This window comes from Oncorhynchus mykiss, chromosome 23 (assembly GCF_013265735.2).
Source record: "Oncorhynchus mykiss isolate Arlee chromosome 23, USDA_OmykA_1.1, whole genome shotgun sequence".
Classification (NCBI taxonomy): Eukaryota; Metazoa; Chordata; class Actinopteri; order Salmoniformes; family Salmonidae; genus Oncorhynchus; species Oncorhynchus mykiss.
This window is the reverse complement of record NC_048587.1, coordinates 39,514,159-39,539,948: the sequence shown is the minus strand read 5'-3', so window position 1 is coordinate 39,539,948 and position 25,790 is coordinate 39,514,159. Positions and strand designations below refer to the sequence as shown.

At 41.0% G+C, this 25,790-nt stretch overlaps 1 protein-coding gene and 1 pseudogene across 1 annotated transcript; one reads left to right on the top strand and one right to left on the bottom strand.

Moving 5' to 3' along the window:
• Positions 1-2,328: 2,328 nt before the first annotated feature.
• On the bottom strand, positions 2,329-6,502 carry LOC110502725 (annotated as a pseudogene).
• Positions 6,503-22,185: 15,683 nt separating this feature from the next.
• Positions 22,186-25,647, top strand: irf1a (interferon regulatory factor 1a). The gene is made up of 9 exons (XM_021580977.2): positions 22,186-22,369; positions 22,831-22,958; positions 23,340-23,439; positions 24,105-24,284; positions 24,383-24,475; positions 24,625-24,777; positions 24,900-24,952; positions 25,089-25,182; positions 25,315-25,647. The coding sequence occupies exons 2-9, from the start codon at positions 22,872-22,874 to the stop codon at positions 25,392-25,394; spliced, it is 840 nt and encodes a 279-aa protein (XP_021436652.2). The 5' UTR covers positions 22,186-22,369; positions 22,831-22,871; the 3' UTR covers positions 25,395-25,647.
• Positions 25,648-25,790: the final 143 nt, after the last annotated feature.

Genomic DNA, 25,790 nt, shown 5'->3' with positions numbered 1-25,790 from the left:
GGGTGAATGTAGCAGATGGGGATCTGTGAAACCCCTCAGCCTAAAGTGTCTCCACTTGCGCTGCCAAATAGGTAGCTTTTCGATGGCGCAACTGGGTAAGACTGTAACGGCTTTCTTCCGCTAAATGAGAGGGGGACCAAAATGCAGCGTGGTTAGAGTTCATGGTTTTAATAAGAGAAACTAAACATGAACACAATTACAAAACAACAAACGTGGCACAAACCCGAAACAGTCCTATCTGGTGCAGTGAACACAAAGACAGGAAACAACCACCCACAAACCCCAACACAAAACAAGCTACCTAAATATGGTTCCCAATCAGAGACAATGACTAACACCTGCCTCTGATTGAGAACCATATCAGGCCATACATAGAAACGGACAAACTAGACACACAACATAGAATGCCCACCCAGCTCACGTCCTGACCAACACTAAAACAAGGAAAACACAAAAGAACTATGGTCAGAACGTGACAAAGACACTTCAGGGGGGCAGTCACATGTGTTTGTGAGGCAGTGGTCCTGGTATGAGCCAAATCAGGAGGCAGCAGTACTGCTCGCTAAGCAAGACAGTCCTTTACTCTCATGTGAAGTTTATGCAACACTCCTCCAAAAAGTTTAGTTAACTCAAAAAGGCTGTGGAACTACTTACTAAAAGATCTTGAGCTGGACCAGCTAGATTTTTTTTACATTGAACTGTAAAGTATGATGATTGATCTCTTTCATGTTAATTGTTCTCTTGAAATTCTTATTTTGAAAGGGTGATGTGGATGTGTATGAACGCTTGTTTTCAGCTGATGCACATCTGTGAGATGATACAGGATGTGGGTGTATCGGGCCATTTTATCTTTTCAATGGAAATTACATTTCAATCTTTTCATTGAGACATCCAACGCCACTACTGCAACTCATAACTTTATAAAATCTCAATTTCAGAATAGATTTGTTTTCTTGGTCCTGTGCAGTTGTAAATCAAACAAATAAATGTGTTAAGACAAAGTTTTTTCAATTTCAACTTATTTTAAAATTAGTGAATTAGTGAATTTGTGAATTAGTGAATTGTGCTAAGGTGCCAATATATTTGACTGCAACTGTTCTTATGGGTCTAAACATAAACCTCTGCCAAACTGTCCTCTTCAGAGAATATTGCACTGGAGACCTTTACATGAGAATCCTCTAATTTCTTCTAAGCAGTCATCTGATAATCCAGACTCTCTCTTTCTCCTGAACTGTTTCAACTGCATCTGCAGATGCCATTATGCCTCATCCTCTCCTTGTGTTGAGTATGCTGTCTGGTCTTCCACCCCCTTATGTCTGCTCCATATTTATCTCCATCTTCCTGTTGCTACCTGCTGTCAGAAAAATGTTACATTCATCCAGATGTGGGAATCTCCTCAATTTGTATTAGGGTTCCATTATACTTTACCCTTCAACCACATATCCCATGAAAACACATTTCTTGGGATATTTCAACTATTGGACTAACTTTACTAATACCACTATACATTTTATGGCTGATAATCAAGTGTTTGTTTATGTTACTTGAACTCATGCTGTTTTTCAGATCAATCCTCATCTGGAATAAAAAGCCAGCTCAATGGATAAACCAGTAATTTTTCTAGGGCAGTGAGAAAGCATGTTTCAATTATAATATTGTTGTTTCTTTTAGTTTGTTATTGTGGACACCATTTTTGTTTAGTAAAATATATGAAATTCACATTTTTGACCCACAAAAATAATGATTCTCCACCTTGCCACCGAAACCAGCTTTTGCTTTAATAAAAATAAGTATTGGCTACTATTTTGGAATGTTTATAAAATAACAGGCAGGCTCGTCAGCTGTCATTGCGGTCTGTAATCTCTCTTTAGCACACACAGAGAAAGGAAAATACCTCTTCATTGGGGTTTTGAAGACTGCACTGTCATTGTCAGGCTGAGGTTTCATCTTACTGCCAAGTCATACCAAGACGAGCTAAATGCTATCCACAGCTCTGTTTACGTGTCACTCTAGAGAATTCACATTCGGATGGTTTTGCATTCAAAGTATATTTAGAGCTGAAGTGGTAATACATCTTGGCACAGATACACATATATGCCTCTTAAAATTGAAACAATAAAGGTCTGTAATTAACTACTCACAGGACCTGAAAGTTACAATTATGTACATCTAAGTCTGTCTAAGCTGTTTTAGGGTCCATTTATCAATGGCAATCTTTTCTTATTTAAGAAATGTATTACATGTTTGTGTGAATGTTACAATAAAATGTTTCCTTTATAAAATAAAATAAATATTCATACACATGAAGCATTTGTGAGCCTTTCAAAGGGGAACTAAGATAAAGGTACGTTTCTGCAGTATCCTGTAGTGATTAGGATTTTTAAAACTGATTACCAATAGACTGACATTGCATAATGACCTGTCTAACAAAACGTCATCCTGGTAACTTGTCTGTGAGGAACTAGTAGATAGATCAATAGATGAAGCTTATCAGATGTTTTTATTTTCAACTATCAACACAGTGAAGGCTTGTTCATCTAAACATATAATCTACTACTTTGTAATCAAGAGCTAAGGATGTGTGTGTATGACAAGGGGAGGGGGGGGGGGGGTGTTATCAGAGGAAAAGATGAAGTGATACATACTAGTCATAGTCACATCTGCTAATACACATATCATAAGGGTCATTTCCAACGAAGGCAAAATCTGTTATTTTAACAGCCTGACCCTACCACTTTGTTTGGTAAACTGAGGGATGGGGCTTAGAAAATGTAACCACACACAAATTCATGGACGCAACGACAGCTATGGACGCAAGGACATCCATAATACGTTTTGAATCCATTTTAAATATATATGCTGTTTGTTTACAAACACTCAAATTTTTACAAAAACATAAACACCGGAAGAGTCTTAGATTTGGGGATATGATAGGGCAAAACATATATGGCTATACTTGCCTGGGAGCATTGGATATATTTATGTTTCTCATTAGTATAGTACTGACAATGAAGTAAAGTTCTTGTAGAACTACTAAAATAAGTAAGTAGCTAGAGAAATAAATAACTTCCACTTTATTATCTGCCTATGGATTTTATGACCTAGAAGCCATTTGATGAGTAACAGCACCCTCTTCAGTTTTGTGGGCCACACTGACCATTCTGTTGCAGCAACAAATCTGCTTGGAACTTTAATACATAGATACGATTTGATACTGTATTAAAAACACAATCGTCACTTGCTGTAAAGAACAGAAACAGATCGTCATAACCAACCTAATTGGGGACTATTTGCACTGACATTCTTGCACTGGCTCTATGTACACTCACTGCACTCAACCCACACACACTACACTGACACTCCAACACACTCACAACACACACTTTCACACATGCTGCTGCTACTGTTTATTATTTATCCTGATTGCCTAGTCACTTTTACCCCTACCTACATGAACATCTTACCTCATACCCATGCACATTGACTTGGTATCGGTACTCTTTGTTTATAGCATCGTTATTATTTTATTGTGTTACTTTTTTTGCTAATCTATTTTTACTTTTTAACTCTGCATTATTGGAAAGGGGCTCTTAAGCATTTCATGGTAGAACATCAAATGGGGATTGAGGAGAATGACATTTAATATATGATAGGGGTGTTTAACCAGGCTTTGTAGTGTGGAGTTTAGGGCACATTCAGATTCAGTTAGAGGAGGCCAACTTTGCCTTGAGTCGGTTGATCTTGAGGGGCAGGAGGCTGGCCATCTCTTCACTCAGTTCCAGCTCTGTCTCGATGGCGATTTTGGCCTCTGGGTTGTCCTTGCAGTACTGGACCACAAAGTTGTAGCACTCCAGGGAGCGGTTCAGGTTCTCCAGCTGAATGGTTGTGCTGGTCGAGATCAGCCTGCTATGGAGACGAGCCACCCGGAACTTAACCACAAGGACCGGCCTCAGTACCTCGTCCTCCAATTTATCCGGCCACTTGCCCTCTGGTGAGCGGACTCAGTCGAGGAACATCTGGTAGAACTTGGTGGAGGAGGAGCAGAGGTGGTTAAACTTCTTAACCGTGTGCACGTCCAGGTCGTCCTGCTTGTTGGCCATGGCCAGCTTCAGATCCATCATCTCGTAGTTGGTCCTCGGCCAGCTCAAACTGCAGCTGGCGGCAGATGAGGAGGTAGTACTGGGCGTTCAGGTCTTTGCAGATGGGCTCCATCACCGCCGCTTGTGCATCTTGCAGTGCCACTCCAGGTCCTCCTCAAAGAATGCCAGGGCCTTGAAGAGAGTGCTGTGGTCCTGCAGAATCTCAATGTGATCTGTGACCTGGCCATCCATCTCAAAGTACTCCTTAGCTTGGTTTACGTAGGCCTGGCCAACCAGAAAGATGGCGCGGGCATCCTCAAAGTTGACGGGGTGGAGTCAAAGGTGTGGAGTCAAAAGATGGAGTCAAAGGTGTCAATGGAGCCAAACAGAACAGCACTCTTCCTTCCTCTCTCCTTCTCCTCCTCCTCCTCTTGTAGCTGTGTCACTCTCAGCTCCGCCTGTCAATCCACCTTTAGCTCTCCAATGTTGTCCTGTACAGAGCAGCAGGCATACAAATTAGATATTGTCTCACAATATAGGCTAATCATCTACGAAATTACATATTGTTTGAAGATGTCGAAATTGCCTCGAGAAGTTCTTCGCATCTTGCAACAAATTAAGACAGTATTTTATCCAACACCTTGCAATTTCGGCTCTCTTCTGTCTAGGTTGGTCTCATTTCTCAGCTTCATCTTCACCTAAACACAAAGGTTTGAGATGTGTGTTAATGAGTACAGAATGATTGATAACATACAAACATTTCAGAATGAACATATACAGTCAAGGCTGAGTATATGACTTTAGAGTGAGAACTTACTCGCCTGGGCAGCGGCTTCTGAGGGGACCTCTCCAGCTAGGCCTGCTATGACAATGGCAGCAGATAGACAGTGCCTGCCCTCCATGTAGAGGGTCTGGCAGACAAAGTAGTGGGAAGAGAAAGATGTGTTAGATTAATCTGTAGAAATATCATTATAAAGAAATCAAGTCATTTACGCACTGTATAGAAATGATAAGTAATTAATCTTGATGAAGAGATTACATACAGTTTATAATTTACCTTGGTGATGTAATATTGCGATAACGTGGCAGCGTTCATGGCCCATTCCAGAGGAATGAACTGGTTGAATTCCAGCTGTCTGAAGAGTGCTGTGTCAGTAGCCCCGAGCTATCTCATACAGCTCCAAGTTATTGTACATTTGAGCAAGATAGTACAGTGTATGGGGGTAGGCCATTTCAAATCTGTTTGAAGAGAGTGAAAAGTTAGTTAAAAGAACAACGTCACTTCTTTCTGTCATTTATGAAAGACTCTACACAAGAATGACTTCCCTACCTCTTTATCCTCTCCTGTTGTGGTAATGCATCTTCCTCTGCCACAAAGAACTCAGTGAGGTCCATTGGGGGTTGCCCATCATCCGATGTTGTGAAAAAAAAAACAATAGATTATCCACTCTGAATTGTCAAGGTCACATTTAAACAGATGCCATAGGACTCAGTCTGCCGGGACAGTAAACCATATAGAATGCACCGCAGCTGGTCTTCCAGAAAACAGATGATAAGGCCTGATGATGATGATGATGCTGCTGCCTGCTGCTTGCTCTTCCCCCAGAAAGAAAATTATAATGTAGGCAAATTGCACATAGACAGTTTCCTGCCTACCTCTTTCATGTGACAAATATACATTGTTTCTGCAGTTTCCAAAAATCCTTGGGTTCTCTCAATTTCATTACCAGTCTGTTCAACCTCTCTTTCGTTTCGTCCGAGATCTAAATTGAAAATTTCAATAGCTCCTTGGTCATGTGACCTAATGACTTCAAACAAGGTTCAGAATGTACATATCTATGAATATCTATGAAGGTACAGCAAGCCCCATCCCCCTCTCCATGTCTCCTACACCCAGGCTGCTGTGGTCAGAGAGATGTCGTAAATTCCTGGAGGAGATTATCTCCTCATGGTCACAGTATAGAGAGAGAGAGTAAAGTTTCATAGTGAGAACAAAGAAATTTCTTCCACCTCACAGAACTGGAGAACCGAACAACATTTATGTTTTGGACAGGGTATAAAAGATCGGTGAAGAAAGAAACCATACTTTAGACAAGTTAAACACACCAGGCAGAAGGCTACAGAGGTTAAAGGGCAATCTATAGTACAGGGACAGAGCAAACACCTCACCATTGTTCCTGTAAGCAGTCAAGGGATAATGGTGGAGAAATGCTGAACTATCCATTCTAACCATAACAGAGAGGGCGGACAAACTCTCCAACAGAAACAAACTTTTAAACAGAGATCCCGACGATCCATGCTGAGGGTAAATATATATATTGATTGCAATTTTTCCCGAATGAGTAAGCATTCATGTGCAAAGGATTAGCATTTCAATTGTTATAATTATCAACTGTTTGTTGTCTTATCTCAGTTGACCCCCACTCCCCTTTTGTCTAACAAGCCGCCATGCCAGTTTAGCCCACTAGGGCACATTCCCCTATCATTTCTTGTAACCATATTTACTTTGTTTGTTTGTGTGTGCACTTCTGTGATTGTTTATTTAGTTAATAAATAAATGATTTAAGACAATTAATGTATGGATGACTCATAGTGAAGACTGGGTTCGTGCAGATAACCAACAATTTACGACATTTGGAATGAGACTAACGTGAGCTAAAGAAGAATTCATTAATCAGAAGACTATCACACACACATTTCTCTCCCTTACTTGTCTCAACCAAATCTTATAGGACTTTTGTCTAATTATTCTTAATACATTTTACATAGGCGAATAATTAAGTTAGTCCAATTATTCTTATACGTGTTACATAATAAAATAATTACGTTTCAGGGTGGAATTCTTTAGTCATTACCTTAAACATATAAATTCCCTTATCAATCCACCCTTTGACTAAATATTACACACTGATGCGTCAACCGTCATATGGAATCATAAATGTTACACAAAAGCAAACAAAACCAATATATGTATTTACATCAATGACTGTTCTATGCCTATATCCCATTATAACTCTTCTTTTTAGGATTTTCATTATAATTTTCATGAAATGAACAGTCTGTCTAAACATTGAAGATAGTGTCATACAACATGGGCTCCTTGTGGTTGAAAGAAACGGAGCCATCTACTAGGCCTGGAGGCATGAAGTAGTCATCCCACTGGTCGGAGCTCGGAATCGGTCCATACCTCATCATTTGTTGCGTCATCGACCTCTCTAGAGTCCTGGTGATTGAAACCTCTCACACATGGGATCAAACAGCATCCACACAACACCAACACACTCATACAGGTGAAAGCAACCCAGAATACGGTAATTACAAAATCTTTCCATTTTCCAAACATACTATCGAACCACCCAGTCAGGGAGGTATCCACCCCAGAGTTTTCTGCTAACTCATGAGCTAATGTGGTTAAACCAGCCAGGGCCTTGGTTACTGATACATCTGGAGCTGTGTTATTAAAAATAAACGTACAGCAATGAACCCCCATCATTCTACATACCCTGCCCTTTTCTGTCAATAACATATCAAGAGCCAGTCTATTTTGCCAGGTCATGAGGGAGGTGGCGGATAATTGGTCATAGAACCCCTTTACTGCATCCCCGGTTTCATTCATGAATCTCTGTTGATTATAATAGATGTAATTAATCCAATCCACATTTTTATTTATTGTCAACCACCAAAATAACATAGTGGTAAAGCCTTCACCTAATTTAATTCCTAGCTTTGTATTCATCTTGAACTTCCCTGTGGATGCCAATAGCATCCATCTAGACAAGGCTACTCCAATCCTGGTCAAAACTCCTCCTGTGCCTACTTTTGCCTCCTATAACTGGCCTCTGATGACTAACTCGAACTGGTTGGAACAATACCACCGGGGCGCAAGTTCCTAACCACCCTTTTGGTAGTGCCTATCGTATGCGTCCTTTGCTGGTACAAGAACACCATACATCAGTTATAGGTCCTATGAGGTTAAGAATTTTCACCTGTACTTCCAAACCTAAGTCAGTCACATTAACAATTGCCTTACAGCCATTAAAATCACCTAAGTTCTCGGTGCCCTTCTTGTATCTATAACACTGGTACTCATCAGGAGTTAAAGTGAACCGAGGTGGGTTGGCCGAGTACTTCAATCAGGCCAACCCAATCCCTGTGAAGTTATTTGCTTTCCGAGGAAATTGTTTAATGTTTATCTTAGATCCTACATCTTGACCTTCTTTGCCTCCTTATTCTGTAAGTCACTCATCCTTGATGGTCAGTATTTTATATTGTTTGTCTTTTACTTCTTATCAATGACAACAGAATCATATAATTAGTACCGGAAGGTGGTGGATCTGAATGTATCAGAAAGATTACCAAGACTATGATGCAGCTCAGAGTCCCTAATATTCCCAAAAACCGCCAACCCTCTCCTGCCCTTAGTCGGTCTGCTAGGTACCACCCCATACTCACACTTCTAGGAGCACACACAGTGATGAACGGTCGGGATAGGGAATCTTCGTTAAGGAGGTAACCCCCGGACCCTGTTGGTTCTCGGTTCTTCTGCTAACTCTGTGTGATCAGCAGTGCTTATGCAGTATATGCAGTATGTGTACATACCTTCTTGCAGTGGGTAACGTGGACCCAAGTGACTCTCTCAGCTATTCTAATGGCAAAGGCTGTGGTTAACAGAACCTGGTATGGGCCTACCCAACGGGGCTGCTTCCAGTCTTTTCCCCTCAGGGACTAGATCCACACCCAGTCCCCTGGTTGGACTGAGTGAATCACTTTCTCCTGTAATTCACCTGTTGGTCACAAAATCTTGGACATACATACGGGTTTGGTTAACAAACAGTCTTCTCATGTGTTCTGCTAGTATATCTTTCTATTTCTATGTCTACCTGTTCTGGTCTCCCTAACTCTGGCATTCTATATGGTCTGCCTGATTAGCTTAAATGTAATCAATTGTTTAGAGAAATAGATCCTAGTAAACCAACTCTAGGGATAATATCTGGACCTAATATTTTAGCTACTATAATCGTGTCCGCCAAGTAAGTTGGGAACGCTTCTACCCATTTGCTATATTTATTTATTATATAAAAAAAAATTTTTAAGTAGTTCGTTATCCCATAGGCCACAAAGTCTTTCCTAACCTGCAGTGTTTCCTAACCTGCTCTACCCCCTGCTCTACCATCCTTCCTCCCTGTTGACACATGGCTCTGTCCATGTGTCAATATTGCCGCATATCTAAACAGTGACTTAGGTAGGCTGATACTGTCTGTTCCTTTATTATGAGCCTCACACTTACAAATAGCTCACTTTTCTGGCAAAAGTACAGCATCTAATAGATTCAAAATCAACTGAGCATGTGTAATAGGTTTCCCAGAGGTATTTACCATACCTCTGTGGCAAAATTCTCAACTGGGTCTGCTTTCTTTGCCAAAACCTTGGAGAATTGCACTGTGCATCTCTTTCTCTAATTACACCCCCCTCTACCAAGTCCTCAAAGGTGGGAGTAATCTCTTTTATGGCCTCTGGCTTTCTGTGGGGGTGACGGCCACATTCAACTATCTCTTCTCAACAGATTAACTGGACATAACCTGGAGTTAAGGACTGGAATGCATGCCTGCCTTCCCGACATCTCATGTTTATAAACCAATGGAGCAGACAGTCTTTCCACTGTCTAATGTGCGGAAGCTGAACGACCAAAATCTTTTCCCCATTTATTCTTACTCCTTCAGGCTTAAAATATGTCCTAAATACTTATTATAAGTCTACCATAATTAAAACTTATTCTTACTAACTTTATAACCTTATTCAATAAAAAAATATATACGATAATATTATCATATCAATTTTACCGCCTTCTTGTGTTAAATTTAACACAAAAATATAATGTTGCGCTAAATTTCACACAAAGATATTATCTATGTACAACAACAGCTAACTAACTACCTAAGGGAAAATAAAACATATCTAGGTAATTTATAAAAATACTACTACAGATCAAAAGATTTCAAATAACATAATCAGATCAAATCACTACTCTGAAAAATGATTGTACCCTTCTGGTCATAGGAAGATAGACTTAAGGAAGCCTACCCTTAGTCAAAGGCTATGCCCTTTCTTTCTTCTAATTGGTTCAAATTACAAATATGTCTTAGAACTTTAAACTCCATCATAATTATAAATTACACAAATTACCTTCAAATCAGTATTACAAATGACCTTAAATTCATTAACCAAATGGCTCCCCAATGAGGCTGATCAAACCACAATGGAAAGTCATGATAGAGGTCTGTAACGTTAATCGTTAGAATGAGGCCAAGGTGCAGCGTGGTAGGAGTACATTTTCCTTTCATTTGAAATGTTCCACCAAAAAACAAGAAACAACTCAACGAACGTGAAGCTAGTAGTGCAAACACATGCAACACAAAAAGACAAGATCCCTCAACAGAAAGTGGGGAAAAAGGGCTACCTAAGTATGATCCCCAATCAGAGACAACAATAGACAGCTGCCTCTGATTGGGAACCATACTCGGCCAAAAACAAAGCAATAGACATGGAATGCCCACCCCAAATCACACCCTGACCTAACCAAATAGAGAAATTAAACGGCTCTCTAAGGTCAGGGTGTGACAGTACCCCCCCCCCCGCGCAAACCTGAACCTATAGGGGAGGGTCCGGGTAGCCATCTACCCTCGGTGGCGGCTCCGGTTTGGGACGTAGCCTCAGCTCCCTACACGGATTCCTTCACTTCTGTGGAACCGGACCGTGGATCGTTGCCGGAGGAACTGGACCGTGGATCATCGCCGGAGGCTCTGAACTGGGAACCACCGCTGGAGGCTCCGGACTGCAGATCGTCACGCCCTCATACTTGATTCCAAACTCTCTTTTAAAAAGCAAATGAAAAAGGTAACCCAAATAACCAAATTCAACCTAGCTAATTTCTAAAACATATGAACATCGATTCGCCTCACTATTATTTTGAATGAAGTAGTCTTTCAATTTAAACTAAACAAGCTATTAAAATGTTCAGTTTATATCTTAAACAAATACTAATGACCGTATCTTTCTAGGCAAAACATAACAATAGTTGAATTACAATCAGAAAACCAGATTTCAAATCAAATCAAATCAAATTTTATTTGATTTTAGACCATTGGTGCATAGGCTGGGAAACGAACCGAGCCTCCCGTGTGGCAAGCGATAATTCTACCGTTGAACCACAAAAACTAATGAAATGATGAAGACTCCCCGCAAATAACCCTATTTCAAATTGTCTGTAGTCGTAAAATCAGGCACGTACTACCGAGACAATTCCCGGAAAATAGCCCTAATTTAAAGGTCCAAGCATTCCTCCATCGATGATTCTCATTACTCTCTTTCTCTCCCGATTGTCGCGCCTATCCTTCCCCTTATGTTCGCAGTTTCGGTGGTTGTGTCCTACTCGGTCACAATGTTTACAGGGAGCCTTACACTCCCGGGTGAAATGTCCTGTCTTATCGCAATTGAAACACTTTCTATTGTCTGATCCTGTCCATTTTTTTTCCTTCTCTCTTATGTCCCTTTCCCTTAAAGCCTCCTTTATGCTTATCTACAATTACCCCGATAGTTACTATTAGATGCTCTGCTCCTTTCTGTTCTTTCTGTTCTATTCCTCCTCTGAGTCTGGCTGTGGGCACCTGACCCTTTTCTCTCTGTTCTTTCCTTTGCCCCTCTCTCCTGTCTTTTCTGTCCTCTTTTTACAGTCTCGTGATTTATGGCCTACTTTATTGCAGTGTTAGTTTTTCTATATTTAAACGTCCATCAATTTCGTACTTCTTTCTCCATTTTTGGCCAAAATAAATGTTCCTTCTATATATCTCTCATCTCCGGTTAATCTCCTTAGAGGATTTACCACCATTTTTATTCAATAACTATTGTTGTTGTTCTGCACAATCTATGTGTGTGTTCCTATAATCTGTTATAATCCTTAATCTATGTGTGTGAGAGCATAGAGAGCAGAGAGCATCATGAAGAACAAGGAACACACCAGGCAGGTCCGAGATACTGTTGTGAAGAAGTTTAAAGCCGGATTTGGATACCTAAAGATTTCCCAAGCTTTAAACATCCCAAGGAGCACTGTGTAAGCGATAATATTGAAATGGAAGGAGTATCAGACCACTGCAAATCTACCAAGACCTGGCCGTCCCTCTAAACTTTCAGCTCATACAAGGAGAAGACTGATCAGAGATGCAGCCAAGAGGCCCATGATCACTCTGGATGAACTGCAGAGATCTACAGCTGAGGTGGGAGACTCTGTCCATAGGACAACAATCAGTCGTATATTGCACAAATCTGGCCTTTATGAAAGAGTGGCAAGAAGAGAGCCATTTCTTAAAGATATCCATAAAAAGTGTTGTTTAAAGTTTGCCACAAGCCACCTGGGAGACACACCAAACATGTGGAAGAAGGTGCTCTGGTCAGATGAAACCAAAATTGATGGGAAGATGGTTGGAGCCAAATACAGGACCATTCTGGAAGAAAACCTGATGGAGTCTGCAAAAGACCTGAGACTGGGATGGAGATTTGTCTTCCAACAAGACAATGATCCAAAACATAAAGCAAAATCTACAATGGAATGGTTCAAAAATAAACATATCCAGGTGTTAGAATGGCCAAGTCAAAGTCCAGACCTGAATCCAATCGAGAATCTGTGGAAAGAACTGAAAACTGCTGTTCACAAATGCTCTCCATCCAACCTCACTGAGCTCGAGCTGTTTTGCAAGGAGGAATGTGAAAAAATTTCAGTCTCTCGATGTGCAAAACTGATAGAGACATACCCCAAGCGACTTACAGCTGTAATCTCAGCAAAAGGTGGCGCTACAAAGTAATAATAATTTTGCACGCCCAATTTTTCAGTTTTTGATTTGTTAAAAAAGTTTGAAATATCCAATAAATGTCGTTCCACTTCATGATTGTGTCCCACTTGTTGTTGATTCTTCACAAAAAAATACAGTTTTATATCTTTATGTTTGAAGCCTGAAATGTGGCAAAAGGTCGCAAAGTTCAAGGGGGCCGAATACTTTCGCAAGGCACTGTAGAAGGGTAGTCAGTGGACATTCTGAACCTTGTTTGAAGTATTTTGGTTACATGACCAAGGAGCTATTGAAATTTAAAATGTAGAATAATTCATGTAAAATCATGTGAGAGGAAAATGGATAAACTAAAGGGTGTGCAATGTGTAGGCCCACTGAGTGGACATTCTGAACCTTGTGTGAAGTCAGTAGGTCATATGACCAATGAGCTATTGAAATTCAAAAATCAAAATAAATAATTAAAAATAGTGCGAGATGTAAATAAAATAAAAAAGTGTGTGCAATGTGTGTCTATGCCATCGGGTTAGCTACAACCAGTTTTGAATGTTTTAGGAGTAATGGTTAAAAAGCTATTGACATTTTAACATTTTGATTTGTCACTATGTTGATGGTCCCTAACTGCTGTTGGTGGACGTAAGGAAATCTACAGGCAAATATCTTTCGAATATCCAACCTGAAACTGTCTTTACCTCGGTGAGCAGGATATAACATTATCCCCTTCACACCACCGAGCTGAATGGAGGGGAAAAAACACCACACAAAAAAAACATGTTGGTAATGAAGGATTTTCTGCTTTTGAAATGTGGCAACATTTTTACAATGTAGAACTCATTTCGAAATCAATTTTTCTTTTAGTCAAGAAGATGAGATGAGCCAGACCAAACAACCACCCCACTGAGGTGGATCAGAGATGGCAACCACCTCTTCACTAGGTGGATGGGCACTACAGTACTACCACAGACAGAACAATGAGCCAGATATTTCACCGGATGTATAAATTTGAAGCATCCGCTTGACGTTTCCACTCACTACCAAATAAGATGGAACAAGAAGGATTTTGGCCAACATTCTGCACATTTTCTCATCAATTAAACCTTTGATCTCAGTACATTATTCTGTTCACAAAACTAAACTCTGTTACGGACAGAGTGGACTGCGTTTTGTAGACTTTACACTTGCCAAAGTAATTTTTGTTTAGAAGTAGAGCAAAGGCGAATTGAGTTATTACTCATGCGCATTTCACAGAGTAGGCGTTCCCTAAAGGAAATAAGCAAATGTCTGCTAGAATGCGCCAAAATGACCTCACTAGCTCTTGCTTGGCTCTGCACACCTCCTAGCTTGTTCTGTCCACTGTGACTCATTTGTTCCTATTTGAAACAACAGGTTTAATTATTATTATTATAACAGTTTTTTTACCTTCATTTAACTAGGCTAGTCAATTAAGAACAAATTCTTATTTTACAATGACTGCCTACCCCGGCCAAACCTTCCCCTAACCCGGACGACACTGAGCCAATTGTGCGCTGCCCTATGGGACTTCTGATCACAGCTGGTTGTGATACAGCTCAGGGTTGAACCAGGGTCTGTAGTGACGCCTTTAGCACTGAGATGCAGTGCCTTAGACTGCTGCACCACTTGGAAGCACCATCTTGGTGTAGTTGTAAAAATCTTTGGTACTACACTGTGCCCCCCAAGAGATGGTACAGGACCCTTTAACAACATAAAAATTCAGCTGCAACTTCATATACAACAACAATGCCTAGTCTTTCCCTAAGGCGCAATACACATGAAAGGCCAGTAGATGGGGAACTAGACCCACTAATGAGGTGACCCAATGTGACATTAGGAATGGCTTCCAACTGTGGCATAACATGTGAGTGAAAGACATGACAATTCTGTGTGATTTGGATTTTTGTTCTGTTGAAAAGCAGATGTGGAAGTATTCAGCAGTTGTGGACAGTGGACAATAGTTGTTGGTTTGTTTGAAATTTTTCCCCCCTAAAACTTATAGATGTACTCAAGACCTGGGTGAACCACAATCTGGTGTTGGATATCTTGTTCATTATAGTTTGCAGTGCTTTTCAAATACAAAACAAAGAATTTCAATATTCGTTTTTAGATTTTTTTTTGCCTTTATGGCACATTATCACTCATATACAGTAAGTGTCTCAAAAGTTTGTTTTGACATATTTTTTTGTCGCTGACAATGTGCTGAATCCATAAAACAGTTGATGGTGCCTATTACATAAATGCCTGTAGAAGCCAAAATGTGAAGGTCATGAAAAATGGCAAAAACAGCATTAGGCTTTAGGGTTTCTTAAAGGATTCCACTCAGAGAGACGGAAGAAATAGTGTTAGAATCCTGACTAGAACCAAAAAATGTGATCATATTACTCCAGTGCTAGCCTCCCTACACTGGCTTCCTGTTAAGGCAAGGGCTGATATCAAGGTTTTACTGCTAACCTACAAAGCATTACATGGGCTTGCTCCTACCTATCTTTTTGATTTGGTCCTGCCGTACATACCTACACGTACGCTATGGTCACAAGACGCAGGCCTCCTAATTGTCCCTATAATTTCTAAGCAAACAGCTGGAGGCAGGGCTTTCTTCTATAGAGCTCCATTTTTATGGAATGGTCTGCCTACCCATGTGAGAGACGCAGACTCAGTCTCAACCTTTAAGTCTTTACTGAAGACTCATCTCTTCAGTGGGTCATATGATTGAGTGTAGTCTGGCCCATGAGTGTGAAGGTGAACGGAAAGGATCTGGAGCAACAAACCACCCTTGCTGTCTCTGCCTGGCCGGTTCCCCTCTCTCCACTGGAATTCTCTGCCTCTAACCCTATTACAGGGGCTCAGAGTCACTGGCTTACTGGTGCTCTTTCATGCCGTCCCTAGGAGGGGTGCGACACTTGAGTGGGTTGAGTCACTGACGTGATCTTCCTGTCTGGTTTGGCGCCCCCCCCCCCCCCCCCCCCCCCCCCTTGGGTTGTGCCGTGGCGGAGATCTTTGTGGGCTATACTCGGCTTTGTCTCAGGACGGTAAGTTGGTGGTTGAAGATATCCCCCCTTGTGGTGTGGGGGCTGTGCTTTGGCAAAGTGGGTGTGGCAGTAGTTTATGTGTCGGGGGGCTAGGGTCAGTTTGTTATATCTGGAGTACTTCTCCTGTCTTATCCGGTGTCCTGTGTGAATTTAAGTATGCTCTCTCTAATTCTCTCTTTCTTTCTCTCTCTCGGAGGACCTGAGCCCTAGGACCATGCCTCAGGACTACCTGGCATGATGACTCCTTGCTATCCCCAGTCTACCTGGCCGTGCTGCTGCTCCAGTTTCAACTGTTCTGCCTGCTGCTATGGAATCCTGACCTGTTCACCGGACGTGCTACCTGTCCCAGACCTGCTGTTTTCAACTCTCTAGAGACAGCAGGAGTGGTAGAGATTCTCTTAATGATCGGCTATGAAAAGCCAACTGACATTTACTCCTGACGTGCTGACTTGCTGCACCCTCGACAACTACTGTGATTATTATTATTTGACCATGCTGGTCATTTATGAACATTTGAACATCTTGGCCATGTTCTGTTATAATCTCCACCTGGCACAGCCAGAAGAGGACTGGCCACCCCTCATAGCCTGGTTCCGCTCTAGGTTTCTTCCTAGGTTTTGGCCTTTCTAGGGAGTTTTTCCTAGCTACCGTGCTTCTACACCTGCATTGCTTGCTGTTTGGGGTTTTAGGCTGGGTTTCTGTACAGCACTTTGAGATATCAGCTGATGTACGAAGGGCCATATAAATACATTTGATTTGATTTTGATTAATACTGGCTAGAATTGAGTGTGATGACCCGTCCTCCCCTCAGCTGCATCCACTGAATCTGGCCATTAATCTTGAGCAGAAAGTGGACACATCGTCCACAATGAGCCAAACTGCAAGCTCTCAACACTCTATCACAACACTGAAGTTCCATTAGGTAAACAAACAATATCATGGCACAGTATCCATCCATCCTCATCACACAACATTCATGCAAGCTATTCATTTAAATAATATCTCAAGATGGCTTTTTCTCTTCTCAATGCATATGCCAGTAATCAAACTATCTTCATAAATTTAAGAGATGCTCACGTAAAGCTTTGTCTTGTCTGATGGTCCACATCCTGGCCACTGAGCAGTATTTGCACTTTCACCACCCTGTGAATAGCTTAATCAGAAAGTGAATAACTTAATCAATTTAAGGTGCCAGAATTAGATTGCATTTTTTGTCTCCTCCACTATGGTTGTAGCTCAGAATCTGAATGTCAAAGAAATGAATCAATGATATCTCCATATGCATTGGAGTCATGTCCTGGGTATTTTACAGCTTGTTTCTAGCATAAAGCTTCGCCGACCAAAGCGCTGTTATACCCTGAGTATACAAAACATTAAGAACATGCTCTTTCCATGACAAAGACTGACCAGATGAATCCAGGTGAAAGCTATGATCCCTGATTGATGTCACTTGTTGCATCCACTTCAATCAGTGTAGATAAAGGTGAGGAGACAGGTTAAAGAAGGATTTTCAAGCCTTGAGACAATTGAGACATGGATTGTGTATGTGCACCATTGAGGGTGAATGGTCAAGACAAAATATTTAACTAAGTATGGTAGTAGGTGCCAGGCGCACCCGTTTGAGTGCAACGCTGCTGGGTTTTTCACGCTCAACAGTTACCCATGTGTATCAACAATGGACCACTACCCAAAAGACATCCAGCCAACTTGACACAACTGTCTGAAGCAATGGAGTCAACATGGGCCAGCATCCCTGTGGAATGGTTTCGACCCCTTGTAGAGCCCATGCCCCGACAAATTGAGGGTGTTCTGAGGGCAAAAGGGATAGCAACTCAATATTAGAAATGTTTTTCTCATGTTTTGTATACTCAGTCTATGTAAGGCTACATACAGGTTGTTACAACCTAGTTTTTTTTGTGTGGGAGTCATATTTCTGTATATAATGTACAGTGGCAAGAAAAATATGTGAACACTTTGGAATTACCTGGATTTCTGTATAGATTTGTCATAACTTGATCTGATCTTCATCTAAGTCACAATAATAGACAAGCACAGTCTGCTTAAACTAATAACACACAAACAATGTTACGTTTTCATGACTTTACTGAACACACCGTGTAAACATTCACAGCGCAGGGTGGGAAAAGTATGTGAACCCTTGGATTTAATTTCATTTAATAACTGGTTGACCTTCCTTTTTGCAGCAATAACCTCAACCAAACATTTTCTCTAGTTGCCATTCAGACCTGCACAACGATCAGGAGGAATTTTGGACCATTCCTCTTTACAAAATCATATCAGTTCAGCAATATTCTTGGGATGTTTGGTGTGAACTGCTCTTTTGAGGTCTCTTCAGTGGGTCATATGATTGAGTGTAGTCTGGCCCATGAGTGTGAAGGTGAACGGAAAGGATCTGGAGCAACAAACCACCCTTGCTGTCTCTGCCTGGCCGGTTCCCCTCTCTCCACTGGAATTCTCTGCCTCTAACCCTATTACAGGGGCTCAGAGTCACTGGCTTACTGGTGCTCTTTCATGCCGTCCCTAGGAGGGGTGCGACACTTGAGTGGGTTGAGTCACTGACGTGATCTTCCTGTCTGGTTTGGCGCCCCCCCCCCCCCCCCCCCCTTGGGTTGTGCCGTGGCGGAGATCTTTGTGGGCTATACTCGGCTTTGTCTCAGGACGGTAAGTTGGTGGTTGAAGATATCCCCCCTTGTGGTGTGGGGGCTGTGCTTTGGCAAAGTGGGTGTGGCAGTAGTTTATGTGTCGGGGGGCTAGGGTCAGTTTGTTATATCTGGAGTACTTCTCCTGTCTTATCCGGTGTCCTGTGTGAATTTAAGTATGCTCTCTCTAATTCTCTCTTTCTTTCTCTCTCTCGGAGGACCTGAGCCCTAGGACCATGCCTCAGGACTACCTGGCATGATGACTCCTTGCTATCCCCAGTCTACCTGGCCGTGCTGCTGCTCCAGTTTCAACTGTTCTGCCTGCTGCTATGGAATCCTGACCTGTTCACCGGACGTGCTACCTGTCCCAGACCTGCTGTTTTCAACTCTCTAGAGACAGCAGGAGTGGTAGAGATTCTCTTAATGATCGGCTATGAAAAGCCAACTGACATTTACTCCTGACGTGCTGACTTGCTGCACCCTCGACAACTACTGTGATTATTATTATTTGACCATGCTGGTCATTTATGAACATTTGAACATCTTGGCCATGTTCTGTTATAATCTCCACCTGGCACAGCCAGAAGAGGACTGGCCACCCCTCATAGCCTGGTTCCGCTCTAGGTTTCTTCCTAGGTTTTGGCCTTTCTAGGGAGTTTTTCCTAGCTACCGTGCTTCTACACCTGCATTGCTTGCTGTTTGGGGTTTTAGGCTGGGTTTCTGTACAGCACTTTGAGATATCAGCTGATGTACGAAGGGCCATATAAATACATTTGATTTGATTTTGATTAATACTGGCTAGAATTGAGTGTGATGACCCGTCCTCCCCTCAGCTGCATCCACTGAATCTGGCCATTAATCTTGAGCAGAAAGTGGACACATCGTCCACAATGAGCCAAACTGCAAGCTCTCAACACTCTATCACAACACTGAAGTTCCATTAGGTAAACAAACAATATCATGGCACAGTATCCATCCATCCTCATCACACAACATTCATGCAAGCTATTCATTTAAATAATATCTCAAGATGGCTTTTTCTCTTCTCAATGCATATGCCAGTAATCAAACTATCTTCATAAATTTAAGAGATGCTCACGTAAAGCTTTGTCTTGTCTGATGGTCCACATCCTGGCCACTGAGCAGTATTTGCACTTTCACCACCCTGTGAATAGCTTAATCAGAAAGTGAATAACTTAATCAATTTAAGGTGCCAGAATTAGATTGCATTTTTTGTCTCCTCCACTATGGTTGTAGCTCAGAATCTGAATGTCAAAGAAATGAATCAATGATATCTCCATATGCATTGGAGTCATGTCCTGGGTATTTTACAGCTTGTTTCTAGCATAAAGCTTTGCCGACCAAAGCGCTGTTATACCCTGAGTATACAAAACATTAAGAACATGCTCTTTCCATGACAAAGACTGACCAGATGAATCCAGGTGAAAGCTATGATCCCTGATTGATGTCACTTGTTGCATCCACTTCAATCAGTGTAGATAAAGGTGAGGAGACAGGTTAAAGAAGGATTTTCAAGCCTTGAGACAATTGAGACATGGATTGTGTATGTGCACCATTGAGGGTGAATGGTCAAGACAAAATATTTAACTAAGTATGGTAGTAGGTGCCAGGCGCACCCGTTTGAGTGCAACGCTGCTGGGTTTTTCACGCTCAACAGTTACCCATGTGTATCAACAATGGACCACTACCCAAAAGACATCCAGCCAACTTGACACAACTGTCTGAAGCAATGGAGTCAACATGGGCCAGCATCCCTGTGGAATGGTTTCGACCCCTTGTAGAGCCCATGCCCCGACAAATTGAGGGTGTTCTGAGGGCAAAAGGGATAGCAACTCAATATTAGAAATGTTTTTCTCATGTTTTGTATACTCAGTCTATGTAAGGCTACATACAGGTTGTTACAACCTAGTTTTTTTTGTGTGGGAGTCATATTTCTGTATATAATGTACAGTGGCAAGAAAAATATGTGAACACTTTGGAATTACCTGGATTTCTGTATAGATTTGTCATAAAACTTGATCTGATCTTCATCTAAGTCACAATAATAGACAAGCACAGTCTGCTTAAACTAATAACACACAAACAATGTTACGTTTTCATGACTTTACTGAACACACCGTGTAAACATTCACAGCGCAGGGTGGGAAAAGTATGTGAACCCTTGGATTTAATTTCATTTAATAACTGGTTGACCTTCCTTTTTGCAGCAATAACCTCAACCAAACATTTTCTCTAGTTGCCATTCAGACCTGCACAACGATCAGGAGGAATTTTGGACCATTCCTCTTTACAAAATCATATCAGTTCAGCAATATTCTTGGGATGTTTGGTGTGAACTGCTCTTTTGAGGTCATGCCACAGCATCTCAATCGGGTTGAGGTCAGGACTCTAACTGGGCCACTCCAGAAGGCGTATTTTCTTATCCTGAAACCATTCTGTTGTTGATTTACTTCTGTGTTTTTGTTGTTGTCCTGTTGCATCACCCAACATCTGTTGAGCTTCAATTGGCGGACAGATAGCCTAACATTCTCCTGCAAAATGTATTGATACACTTGGGAATTCATTTTTCCGTCGATGATAGCAAGCTGTCCAGGCCCTGAGGCAGCAAAGCAGCCCTAACCACGATGCTCCCTCCACCATACTTTACAGTGGGGGTGAGGTTTTGATGTTGGAGTGCTGTGCCTTTTTTTCTCCGCACATAGTGTTGTATGTTCCTTCCAAACAACTCAACTGTAGTTTCATCTGTACACAGAATATTTTGCCAGTAGCGCTGTGGAAAATCTAGGTGCTCTTTTGCGAACCTCAGACGTGCAGCAATGGTTTTTTTGGACAGCAGTGGCTTCTTCCGTGACGTCCTCCCATGAACACCATTCTTGTTAAGTGTTTTACGTATCGTAGACTCGTCAACAGAGATGTTAGCATGTCCCAGAGATTTAAGTCTTTAGCTGACACTGGGATTCTGCTCAACCTCATTGAGCATTCTGTGCTGTGTTCTTGCAGTCATCTTTGTAAGACGGCCACTCCTAGGGAGAGTTTCAACAGTGCTGAACTTTCTGCATTTATAGACAATTTGTCTTACCGTGAATGGATCAACATCAAGGCTTTTATAGATACTTTTGTAACAATTTCCAGCTTTATGCAAGTCAACAAATCTTAATCTTAGGTATTTTGAGATCTCTTTTCTTCAAGGCATGGTTCACATCAGGCAAATGCTTCTTGTGAATAGCAAACTCACATTTTGTGAGTGCTTTTTATAGTGCAGGGCAGCTCTAACCAACATCTCCAATCTCGTCTCATTGATTGGACTCATGGTTAGCTGACTGAGCTTTTGAAGAAGTCATTAGCCTAGGGGTTCACACACTTTTTCCAACCTACACTGTGAAAGTTTAAATTATGTATTAAATATAGACAAGAAGAAATACAATAATTTGTGTGTTATTAGTTTAAGCACATTGTGTTTGTCTATTGTTGTGACTTAGACGAAGATCAGATCTAATTTTATGACCAATTTATGCAGAAATTCAGGTAATTCCAAAGGGTTCACATACTTTTTCTTTCCACTGTACATAGAGGAGGGGCCTTAAAGGGTGCTGTGTGGGTGTAATATAGTTTCCTTGAAATTACAATGCACTTCTCAGGAAACCTAGCTACCTGTCAGTGTGTGCACCGGTAGTTTAAGGAAACCCGTCAGTGTGAGCACACAGGAGGTTTGAGGATTCCATGCGCAGGTTAGTGAAGTAGCTATTATCAGGATTATTCTAAACAGTGTGGGGATCAATGGGGGATCAATTATAGTCAAATGTGAAAGGATAAGGATCACAAAACATAGACATCAGTCATTATTAAGCATGGTCTGGTTCATTTCTGAAAAGCAGTCTAGTTGGACAAAATCGGGCATGTTCTAAACAGTGTGGTGATTGCAGAATTGAGTCAGTTGTATAACTAGTTGAGTGGGATCGTTTAAGAAAAAAGCTGTCATGCAGTATTTTTATTTCTATTTGTTTTAATCTTTGAGAGATTCACCTGACTATTTAGGGTCATTCCTCACCTCATTTTATAATCACCAGAACATACACATACTCACTCATCAAGCACAGTTCTGAATGCTGAATCCCCTGGACATGACGTTGATATAGTTGAACACAATACAAATACATTTAGATACAAAATGTGTTTTATTGAATGTCAGGTGTGAAGTCAGGCAGACTGCAACCCTAGGTTCATTAGAAGATGCATCAAGGTCGTCTAAGACTGCGACCCTGGCTTGAGGAGCAGATACAGTCAGGGAAATACCCAGGGGTCACCTGGCGTGATGAGGTAAAACATTGTTTCAGATGTTTAAATAATTGTACAACAAAAATGTCATAATCCAGATTGTCATTGCTTTTGTTCTTGTACATTTGTAGTATGATTATACTGTACACTTAAATGCATTTAAGTCCAACGTCTGATACAAAATATCTAACATAAGCAAGATTTGTATGTAAGACTTCACTCACACCAGAAAATGCTTAAGTCCATATCCAACAGGTCTCATATCTCAAGTGAAATATCTTTCTGGTTATAACCAATATAATTTAAGTCCCCTTTCTAATAGAAGTCTCACTTCTTTCTTTTGGGAATATGCTGCTTTTGTCACAGTCCAGATATGAAAAGATAAAAGGTTTACCATTTGGACTACTCTGCTTTGAACTTTAGACAGCTCAAGTTTTTCAGATTCCTTGGAAGCATGCGGCTCGACATGGTTGGAATATAGACAAGGACGCCACTTTGTTCCGAAACTGGGCGATACACACAGGTAAGAAGCAAGTTCAGACACCAATGGACAAAGCTCTCTGATTGCACCATGAAAAGCTCTCTTCCACCATGATATGAAGGTATTATGTATACCCAAGTTTCGCATGGTCCGTTGCTGGTAAAGTGCATTTATCACATCTCTAAAGCAAGTTAGAATAGCAGCAAATGTATCAGTTTGCTTGCTCCAATATTTGTCACTGATACTTGATATTATAAATTATAATACATCCAGGTCAGCACTAAATATCCACTTCATGGACCTAAAGAACAGAGTTCTGCATTTTTACATCACCCTTGTGGATTAAACCTTATCAAAGATTTGAGCCTTATTCTCATCTTCAATGTTCAATGGCCATAGCAACTGAAACACTGAAAAGCCATCTGCCTGTAGACACGTCACACAAGTCAAACAAAATTTTTATGATATATTCAGATCTATGGATGGGAAAATCCATTTCCATTGTTGTAAATATGGATGATTTTATCAATTGCTGAAAAAAAAATCTGTACTGACAAGGGCAACAAATTGACCTATTTGTGCATGTTTTCCAAGTCAGTAGTGAGAACCTTTGGGATAAAACAATACTTGCTCATCCTTGCTTGTATTTAAAATGACACCGTTCACAGTTTTCCTTAGATTAATTAATTTTATCCTTTTGGTTCAAGGCAGATACAAACCTGGAATAGACAAGCCTGATCCGAAGACATGGAAAGCCAACTTCCGATGTGCCCTGAACTCTTTACCCGATGTGAAAGAGCTACAAGACAAGAGCATCAAGAAGGGCAGTAATGCTTTCAGGGTTTACATGATGCTGCCTGTTATTAAAATGACCAAACAAAGAAAAGGTGAGTAGCTTTAGAAAGCTATCAAGAGTAAACATCTCAATGACGGAATATAGCCCAGTGATAATAAGGACAGTCATATTTACTTTGTTGCTGTCTAGGACTAAAGGAGTCAGATGTTGCCATAAAACAAAGTCTGATCTCCCTCTCAGAAACTCACACGGGTTCTTGTGCGCCACTGGATAGATTTGCAGGTAGGGACAACTAACTACAGTCTATTGGCAGAAAGTCACTGTCCTGCATTCTCTTATGGCGTGTTGATCAATGGATTGGGTTCTCTTGGTATCAAGCCGTCTGTCAAATTCAATGTTTAATTAAGCATCAGTCACCTCTGTTTCCATAGAGGTTTTCCTGAAGTATAGAGGTGGGCAGGCCAGTCACAGCCCTGGTATATTTCATGTCAATGACAATTACCCTCCCTACAACACCATAAAGGATGAACAGTCACCAGAACAGTCCTACTCTCACCAGTCATCCTTAACACCTGAAGTGCATGGTAAGAGCTGCTATGTATATAGGTAAAGTGCCAATGTATGTACATACAAAAGTAGTTCAAGCGCATTACTTTTTTTCTTTCTAGAAATAACTTTATGCATGGCCTTATTTTTACGTACACAGAAAGATCTGATACTACCACTGACGACAATGAGCAAGCAGAGGCTGTATTCAAGGTAAACTAGCAGTTGAAGTTTCTGTAATTTCAGAATTGTCATTTGTAAGTTCGTTAATACGGCTAATATATGTACACAAATGAAAATGACATTCCATGCATCTACAATTTTAAACCAGTGATATGTGCTCCTGCAGATAGTTGATCACCTAAAAACCATAGAGCACTGGAGCCAGTCTAATGAAAACAGAAGCTGGAGGGCAGCAGCCAACGGCTGGGTGGACTGTTACTGTAAGGCACTTGGCTACTGCCTACTTTCTCTTTACTCTCTAAACGGACAACTTTTTAAAATAATTTCCTCAGATATGGTTAACTTTTTTGGGTGGGAAATTCTTCTCAATATGTTTATCCTCCACTCTACAGGTGAGGATATGGATTACTTGGGGTATCCTGTACAGACCGATTGCTACACACACAGTGCACAGCAAAGACCACTTCTATAAGACGAGTGGGAGCAACATGCATCTAACAGACTGCCATGCTAAAATCCCTGAAAAAGGTGGAGACATTTCTCTTCCAAGCCAAGCCCAATTATATAATGCTGTATTCAGATGAACTGTAAGACTCTGACCAAGCAGTTGAGCACATACAGTACATTAAAAACTGAGTTAATCACATTAAGCTGAACTGTCATTGTAGAATAGATTTTTTCCCCCTAAAATGTTTGCCTTTTATTAAACTTAAATTGACAAAAGGCCTATATGTTTAAAGTTGTTTTCATTATAACTACAAACTCTTCTATAAACTTCAATTGAGAGTATTAGCACAGTATCTCAGGAAATGCCCTTTGAGATGCATGAAGCAATGTCCATGGAATAATTTCTTTCTTTAGAATATAA